Here is a 9,705-nt window from a genome sequence, read left to right on the forward strand (position 1 = left end):
GACTAATTATATAGTTTGGAGAAATTAATAGTTATTAAACAAAAAATATAGTTGGAAGTTTAGAGAGGAGGCACGAACTTGTGTTACATTTTTATATATAGATCTAAAAAACGGTGCCAAAGTGGTAGCCTTAGTTTTATAGTAAGTAGCTGCAAATACTTATTATTTAAAAGTGCTTTAGTCACACAAATTAGTAGAAAAATAACTTTCCAGGAGGATAAATCAGACCAAAGGGTGTACAACGTGCCAGCAATCGTATTACCAGAAAATAATCAAAAAATTAGTCTTAACAATTTTCCTAAAAATGTTCGAGTAAACTTTTTATAGTTATAAACCTTAAAGATCTCAGTTTTTATTCTGCATGTAATTTGTTAAGATCAGTAACCTCCGTTATAAGAACTCTAAGAGATTGCCAATGAAAAATATATGGTGTAAAGAGAATCAAATAACTACCAATAAAAGAGAAGGTGCGCGCCTAGCTCTTTCTTAATACACTCTCTGTTTTTTGGGTGGGGCGTATTGGGCTACACAGACTTTTTAGAAGCTATTAAAAATTATAAAATTGCATTAAAGCTTAGACTAACTTGATATTATATTTCTTTATAATTCATCTATTATATTACTTTACATTTTCGTTCATAATATATTTGTTTTTGAAGTTTTAAACCTGTAACACAAAGCAAGAGTACTAAAATTCCCGAGCTTAAGCCGCATTTTTAATATTCGCATAACTTAAACTACAATTTATGAGCATTAAGGCGATCTTATTTCAATAAATGGTCCTCTGAGTGGCAACGTTTAATTGCACTGACACTTCAACAACGATGAAGGAAACGGGTACCAGTTTCTACTTACATATTAAGTATATATTATAATAATTTAACAAATGGGCACTACTACAACCATGCCAGAACCGAAGCAAAGACGATTGAGTGCTATGGTAAACACCAACAAGATATTAAACCAAAGTACAGACCATTAAGACTTCAGGTTCTGGCACTATTGGCTTTGGCATGCTAAGTGTTAATTACATCACATTTAATGGTCACATGCCATCTCCCTAGGTTTCGTACGCAACTAGACCCTATTGATGAAGGTATTTACTAAACTTAGTAGGTCGTAACAGATTAGCAGGCTTAAATGCTCTGCTATCCTTAGTATATAACATGGAAGTTAAAGCAGTCATATTAGTATACATCAACGTATAATATCTAAAGTCAGTTAGCCCTTCGGCGCACTTTTAAAGATACTCATCATAACAGTCCGACATATGACTATTACCGGTTATGTTAAGCACGATATTGCGCACCCGTGCTAACATAGGTAGTTTAGGACTATAGCAATGTTTTACAATCTTTTAAAGCAGCTTTTTTAATTCACTTCGTCCTTATAAATTCTAATTCTTCCCCTTCATCCATTTTAACCCAATGGTAATAAGTTACCTACCCCATCATTTTAGTGGACTTTTTGCGAATTTGTAGCCTTGCGCGAGTTTTAAGAGTAGCACTATTCTAAAATACACAGCATATGCCTAAAAGTGAAGCAACAACTTCTTTTAAACGTAAAAATGGAAAAGTTTGACGCAGAAAAAACAGCAGTCAATATAACGAGGCATCACAAAGGTAACTTAAATTTGTAGGAACTAACTTAGAAACGTAAAAATTCTGTTATAGCTAGAAGAGTGGCAAAGTTAGAAAGATTGATTAATAGACGACTTTAAAGTTTGGCCCTCTATGAAAATTATTTTCTATCTCGAAGAGAAGCAGTCTTTGTCAAGTGGGAAAATTAAACAATTTTTTTAAGTCCTAAAAGATAGGAAAAATATATCTAGGTATGGCGTAACTTAATGAAATGGACCAGTATTTGATTAGGGGCCTCTCTTGAATGACTGGGTTTACATGGTAGTGTTAAAAAGAAATACCTTCTTAAAAGTTTTACGGTACGCAGACTCTTAAACCGACTAGCAATGTCTGCTGAAGCAAGAAACAGGAACAGTAGACGAACTAAAATGCGAAAGCTCACAAACTTAATGTAAAAGAAGGTTTTGCGCACGCGAGTTCAAGTAGTTCCTCGAGGTTATAAGGTCAAATGAAAATGCATAAAATGCATAATTAATTTTTAGAATTTAATCAACTTACAGCAGGGAATTAAAATTGAATTATTGAGCGTAACTACAAAATTGTTTATAGATACCCTTTTAATTTATTGCCACCAAATGAACAGTATATTAGTAATTTTTAACAAAACATGTGTGGCTCAACCATTTTTATCTGCTCTCTCCTCCCTATTTCTTTTTGGTTTTTACAATGTCTTTAATGTTTTTTCAGTTTTACTTCGGACTAATGGACCAGCGATATTATAAAGGTTATAGTTTTAACCTAGGGGACTAGACCAAAGACTAAAAGTCTAGAGGGCGTTATAGATGAAGTTATCGAATAGCTTAGTAGTCTAGAGGAAACTAAGTAAATACTAAGTTAACTAGTTTGACTAAATATTTTAATCAGATTTATTTAAACAAATAATAATAAACATAAGTGTATTTGCTTAAGTCATGTAAACGGAAAAATTATTGAGTTAAATAAGGAGGGCCTGTTACAATAAAGTCAAAAGCTAATCGCTTGAAAGTTTCTACACGACATTTTATATTCTAAGCCTTAAGCGTAAACTTTAGATTTTCTTTTTCTATTACAAATAATGGATAATGAGTTTGGAGGTTATTAAGTTAGTAGAATTTCTTAGCATCATATGAAAACGAACGTTTATAAAACATTTATAAGTGCAGAGAAGACACTGTTTTATTACCTTTCACCACAGTACGTACTGTAAGCTTTATTTCTTTTATTAGCGGTTAGTTCATTTCTGTACCCAATTTATAATAAGAGGCAACATAAGTAAAAGCGAAAACTTTAACGACGCTATTAAACTTGTTAGGAAACAACTTTTTAAATGCCCTTTTATGTATACCATTTTAGCCTAACAAGGAATTGCCATAACCTCAGCGAGAATAAAACTTATGAAATAAAGAGTCTAAAACATGTTTAACAAATTACAGTAAAGCATATTCTATTCGAATATACCTTCCTCAGCTCAACATATTACCAATTATAACTACAATATTTTTAATCAAATTTGACTATAATTAATATTTAAAAAGAATACGTAAATAACACTAGTTATTTTAGTCATTGATATTTAAATCTTTTACGACGCTTTACTTTATAATAACATTAAATAACAAATTTTATTAAAAATCTTTTATAACCAGGTTAGGGGCAACTACGTTACTATAGCCTGTTGGGCATAGAGTTTAACATCTTGATCACTATCCTTGCACAAATTTTCTTATTTATATAATATAAAATCACAATAGTGATATTATACAACAGAATAGACTAAAATATACCCAAACTCTTGTTAATATCAGTTTCGATCGCATCCAAACTTTTCCCGCTCTCAATTAAGGACTAAAAAAAAAATTTCAAGCATTTATTAAAAGTTATTAGCAATACAACTAATAACCTGCCTTATAGAGCCAAACGTCCTTGCAACGTTAAGGCGAACGTTTGCAACGGGATCATTGCCTAAAGCAAATAATAAGGGCAGCACGGAAGTTACGATAATTTCCAGAGTGAGCAGAGGAAGAAGTTTCTGGTATATATAAAAAGTAATAAAAGGTAATAGAGAGCGTTAGGAAAACTCTACGTTGATCAGAGACAACGCAGTTATCCTGTATAAGTAATTTGAATTGTTACAAAGCCGATTTATTTTCGGGAACACTTTTTCCATCGCCCAGTGTAAACTTTGAGATGATATTATGGAATAATAATTATAAACTATAAGAAAAGTAATATAAATACCCAAAAGAACTTGCGAGCTCTCTAATAATATCTGCGGCTGCTTCCCGAACTGAATAAACGCAGTCCAGTAACCACTTCTCTATGAGGTCAGCAAACAAATCTTCCCCTTTGGAAGCCTGAATATTGCGTTGATAACAAAAAAAAATATGACGACTTAAAATATATAAAAGTATAATTGAAAGACGTTCACCAGAATTTTAGACATTTCAGGCGAGTGTTTAATAACAGCCACTCGCACGCGCCACTGCTTATCTTCGCTTAACTTAGCAATTGTCTCGCCAATCAGAGTGTCAAATGAAAAATCTTCTAAAACTACATGCAAGGTATAAAATGGATTTATAAAGCAAGCACTTAAGTAACAACCATCTTTAACGACGTGCATGCTTGATAGAAGCGCTAACTTTACATCAGGAAATGAATCGGAAAGTAAGAGGTGCAAGATAGGAATAATAGATATAAGAGAGCGATCTCTTCCTGAGTTGTTCAAAATATAAGTTTTTCAATGGATATATAAAAATTAAAAAATACACCAAGAATGGGAGAAAGAAACGGGAGGTTGGAAGCTAGAGCCACGCGGACTTCATGCGCGTTGTCTGAAATAAGTTTCTCACAAATAGGGAAAATTACTACAAAAAACAATTTCGAGTAGCTTTCGCTTGAAATAAAAAATTCCCCCACCTTACCGTGATGGGTGGTCTCTAGCCGAACATCAGAAGGCAAATTCTGGCAAAATTGGAGGATCTTACCGCTCGCAATAGCGCGGACGTCCACCTCCTTATCGCAGAGAAGCTTTAGAAAAGTGTCCAATAAGAAGTTTTCTGGGGCGCAGCTATCTTGTAGTAAACACTGCAACTGTAAAAGAGACTTTCATTACTAAAACACACACTAAAGCTGCCGCAAAGGTAACTTTTGGAAGCGTCTCAGCAACCATACATCGCACGCGCCAGGATGGATCATCAAACACCGCCTGAAGAGAGGTCATAAATTCTTCGGGCAAGACGTGCTCAACGGCCAAGAGACTGTTAAGTACAGAGGGACTGCTGCTTACTGCTAAAACTTTGACGGAGTCCTAATCAAGATTTTTTATAAAAATAAATAAAACTAATTCCTTTTTTAATACTTACGACACCTGAAAATCTTGTAGGAGCTCAATTAAAACAGGCACAAGATTTTTTTTGACATGAACGGCACTGGCTACCGTAACAAAGCCTTTAACACAGCAACCATCAGTGGTTATCCAATCCTCAAAATTTAAAATTAGATAACAGAATAAGAGTTTTCTATATAAAAAACGCTACTCCCAACTTCTCTGCAGCCGCCCGCCGCACAAGAACCATCGGATCTCTTGCCAACTGACAAAATATTTCGCATATATCTTCTCTATCTTGAGGATCTGTAGAAGCCTCGTAAGCAACCGAGAGAAGTCCTGTAATTAAACCAAATATACTTCAAATAGGTTATTATAACTGTAGATAGTACAAGTAGATACCAATGACAGTAGCCCGGTTAGTGAACCACTCAGAATTATAAAGTTTGCTTATGAAGTTAATAAATTTTCTAAACTATTATAAAAGTATCTATAATTAAACAAAATCACCTGGAAAGACTATATAAACAATATAATGAAAAAACCTGAGTAGCCTTAACATCTTCAAATATTGTAAGAAGAGATTCTACAGTCATCTTTCTTATGTTTGACTACACGTAAAAGCTTTAAAGAAATATAAGCGCATATATATAATTACTCTAACTTCTTCAGATGAAGAAAGCTTTTCTAAAAGAGGAAGTAGGGTATCAATGTGCTCGTAACCGCCTATATATTCGTGTATTTTACCTTTTTAAATAAAAGGTTGAAGGCATACTTTAATAGTTTAAATAAATTAATCTTGCACCAAGTTCCCTGCACAAAATTGGTAAAAATTCCTCGCGATCAGTGACGATAAATTGTTCAAGAACAGAAAACAACTGAGTTCTAGTTTTATCAGGCCCTTTTGTAATAAATTTTAAAGGTGGAAAAAAATGAAAGTGAAGCTAATAAAAAGATAAAAAATTTTATCTTTTTTTTTTTTATATGCGAAGTTTTTAAAATAATACCCATTTCAATAGCTAAGTCGGTAAGAATATTAGAATAGTTAGATGAAGTTTTAATGCTTTCTCCTAACAAGCTTTCAACCGACGTAGCGATTTGGGTGGAGTCCATTATAAGTGCTACAAAATATTTACAATTATTACATACTATATCGGAAAGATGTGTTTACCTATTTAATTTTTTATACAAATTTGACTTAAAAGAAAATTCTTGTAACTAAATTCAACGTGCACAAAATATACAACTTCTTTGACGTAGTAACTTCACTAGATTTAACCAATAGACTCGGAACGCAACTATTGATTTGGAAAGTGGTTATAAACGTGCCCCTGATAATTGCTATAGAGTTCTGCCGTTTATGGAATGAATAAAAGGCGTTTTAGAAAGCCAAAGGAAATATTTAAATCAGCAAAAAAAAAAACATGGAAATCCACGTTAACGATTTTTAAAAAATTACAGAAGATATTGCCACTATTCCATTTAAATAGCAGACCTTTAATTTGAGAATTAGTGATATAGTATTATTAAATACTACAAATCTTCGAATGATGAGGACCAAAAGGAAACTGGAGTGCAAATAAGGCTACTATAAAATAGTTGCAATAGTAAACCTTGTAGCTTTTAAACTAACCGGTCATCCTCTGAAAGTACACAATGTTTTCCATGTTAACCATTTTAAGAATTATACACCTGAAGGGGCACCACGATGAGGCTAACTAAGAATATATCGAGGGACAAATAGCACGAAAGAAAGCTTAACATGAGTTTAATACCTGATTTTTTTAAAATCATAGGCATCACCTGATAAAATTAAATTATCAGGTTCGTGAAAAATAAAATAATTTAAACTTGACTAGGGCAACACATATTCAAATTAACATAAAGTTGTACATGGAATCAACTATCCGATAACAGTATATACTCGCCTTGAGTTACAGTTACGATTACCTGGTACTTGGGGATAATAAAGTAAAAAAAATATATTAGTTTAATCTCGGTAAATCCACAAATTTTTTCTGAGGGACACGATTGTAAGACTGTATCAATACATGAGGCGTATGCCATAATCAAGCTTGCCCTCCAAGCATTGATAATAAATGTCGCGGGTTTAGTTGTGACAAGTGCGGTACCGAAATCTCCACAATCATATACCTGCGCTTTCAGAAGTCAAACAGATTATTTAAGGCTTTTCGTTTAAAATTGAGGGTCTGCTTTGTTCCCTTCTATATAACAAAGCTCCTTGTGCTTAATTCATCAATTTCTAAGTACTTATTTTCTTTTGCTTTTGGTTTTGGCTCTATTTTGCAAGTTCTTGGCAGTGCACAGCCCTCCCCTCGTGTTCTAAGCTCTTAGATATTCTACTTTTTAGTTTCTTCTATTAATATATCGTAAGCTTTTAAAATGTTTAATTGTGAGAGCTCGTTATTTTTAGTAAATTTTACAATCTTACGGTCATAACAATTACTGAGCATTTTCAACTTTAACTTTTTAGGGATGATTTTGTAAAAAACTAACCGTAGCTAAGCGGTCTAGAGCATTGATGTATAAAACTTGAGGTCAAGTTAACATACCACATAAAAAATGGAGCGTCTATTTTTGGGGTAATGGAAAACCTACAACCTTTTCTTTCCCATCACTTAAATGCTAACCTAACTTCCGTGATTTTGTCTACTAGCAAGCATGAAAATCGACACTAATATCTGCTCCTCCCTGTCTTCTAAAGCTAAGTAAGCCTAAAAAACTTTCTGAAGACCATAATTCGAACTTGAACCTTCTTCTTTTGGTGTGTTTTTCTACAAAAGCGTACAGATATGCTAACAAATTATTCAATTTAATTATCTCATTAGCGTTGTTTATATAATTATTTTGTGTTAGGGTTAAATTCTTACTGGAACTACCAGGCCCTTTTCTATTAAATTTTTGTACCAATTGTGCGCGTTAAATTTTTGCTGTTTTTACTCCAGAGTTTATTTTAGCTGCCTTGTTCTGTTCCTATCTTGGTTTCTGTTCTGTTCTTTTTATCTCTTTTAAGTTCTTTTTGTGAGTTATACATTTACCTTTAGATATAAGTTCTTAACCCACCATATAACTATATAAATAATGCAACAAGACTCCCTAGTGATAACATTACACTTCACATTTGGACCAGTAAGAGAGATCTTCAAGTAAAAACTTCATTTGCTTGGCTTCATCAAAAGGAGTAAAAAACTAACTCGCTTGAATCTCAATAATAGTCAAAATCAGGTCTTATTTAAAGTTTAACTATTAAACGCTTCATTTTAACTATAAAATGTTGCAGTGCCTAGCTAAACCAGAAGTGGGTAGCACAATATTTTTTCCAATAGTATTACTATGGCTCACAATGTTGTAAAACTCCTCTTCCTTCTTTTAGTCGAGAATAAAGCTTTTAAGCTGTTAAAACTACGGCATTAAACCATTGTTATAAGCCAACCGCCTAAGGTTTACTTGATTTGCAGCTCAACTTTTTAAAGCAGGCGTGAACGGGAAAGCGTACAATATGTATCCGCGTACTGTTAGAGGTAGAATAATGGAATCAATCTTGGGAGGCCCACAATAGTGCACTACAATTTTTCCGAACCCAACGCCATGCATGTAATGAAAACTTCTGTTGCTTTCAATTAGTATGGTTAAGACAAACGATATCTAGAGCGCAACTTGGTATGATGTACATTATCTGTGAATAAGTAAGTATATTGTAAATTGCGTTACATAGTTAGTTTGTAAAAGGGGGGGGGGGAGTATTACCGTGGTATAAAAGCTTTAACGTCCTTATAAAGCATAAACTAACTTGATTCTCTTTAGCGCAAGACCAATTTTATTGTTGCCTGCTTTAATTATACGCCTTGGTGCTGTAGAAGTCATCTAACAAATAGCCTATCACTGCTTGCTGTCAAACTCCTTTACTTTATACAGGTTAAGTTAAATATGCCAACCCGACAGATCAGGTTTGGAAGTTGTCATGCTAAAAGCTTATAACTTTATCTGAGAATTCTCTTCTCTAACTGCAGGTCAAAACAAATATGTATCATACTCTAAAGAGTGACGCAGAAAAAGTCACTTTTATAAGCTAAATAAAGGAAGCCCTTAAGCTATTAAACTGGAGTTACCACAACAGTGATTCTTTACAAAAAAAGCAAGAATACTTTTTATTAGCGCATACTCAAACACTTACTTTTTCTTATAAATGAATACCAAATAACACTCATAACAAAAAAATTAAGTAGATATATATATATTACTCAGACAGGAGAGACGTTAAATAAGAAGAAATTAAAAAAAAAGACCTTCACTCTTGGAAAATTAGCTTAATATAGTATGTTCCTAAGGTATAAAAGTTATACAAGAATTACGCACACTTTTCCTGATGGTCGAGGAGTGCAAAAAAAAAGGAAAAAAGGTCATTGACCATTTTTATAGTTATTTTTATCTTTTCTTGTTTTAGTAAAGTTGGAGTTAACTCTTTTTAATCACATGCTTATAACACGTGTTGTCTGTCACACATATTAGATTACTTCTTTTACTCTTCCTGAAGATATAAATACCCTTCCCACGTCATGTCAAATATAAAGACAGCTTGTTGTCATAGCATACTAGCAAAGTCTTACATATAGTAATAAAGCTATTTACAAATATTTAATTTATTCAATAACTGCGAAGAGCATCTGCCTATGCAAGTCATATGCTCTGTAGAAAGCTACCTTACAACTAAACTTTTACTTTTAAAATACAATAAGCGAT

At 33.0% G+C, this 9,705-nt stretch overlaps 1 protein-coding gene across 1 annotated transcript; it reads right to left on the reverse strand.

Moving 5' to 3' along the window:
- Nucleotides 1-2,787: 2,787 nt before the first annotated feature.
- Nucleotides 2,788-6,057, reverse strand: LOC135120976 (protein phosphatase 2A scaffold subunit-like). The gene is made up of 18 exons (XM_064045293.1): nucleotides 5,952-6,057; nucleotides 5,750-5,845; nucleotides 5,609-5,691; nucleotides 5,490-5,555; nucleotides 5,347-5,419; nucleotides 5,156-5,283; nucleotides 4,987-5,100; nucleotides 4,765-4,926; nucleotides 4,541-4,709; nucleotides 4,388-4,483; nucleotides 4,221-4,331; nucleotides 4,048-4,169; nucleotides 3,858-3,973; nucleotides 3,703-3,799; nucleotides 3,520-3,648; nucleotides 3,404-3,464; nucleotides 3,263-3,341; nucleotides 2,788-2,859 (listed from the first exon to the last, which is right to left on the reverse strand). The coding sequence occupies exons 1-17, from the start codon at nucleotides 6,055-6,057 to the stop codon at nucleotides 3,277-3,279; spliced, it is 1,794 nt and encodes a 597-aa protein (XP_063901363.1). The 3' UTR covers nucleotides 2,788-2,859; nucleotides 3,263-3,276.
- Between the last annotated feature and the right edge of the window lie 3,648 nt (nucleotides 6,058-9,705).

The sequence above is a fragment of the Zophobas morio genome, unplaced genomic scaffold (assembly GCF_036711695.1).
Source record: "Zophobas morio isolate AGI-343-1 ecotype UQ-CSIRO unplaced genomic scaffold, CSIRO_AGI_Zmor_V1 ptg000465l, whole genome shotgun sequence".
NCBI classification, from domain to species: Eukaryota; Metazoa; Arthropoda; class Insecta; order Coleoptera; family Tenebrionidae; genus Zophobas; species Zophobas morio.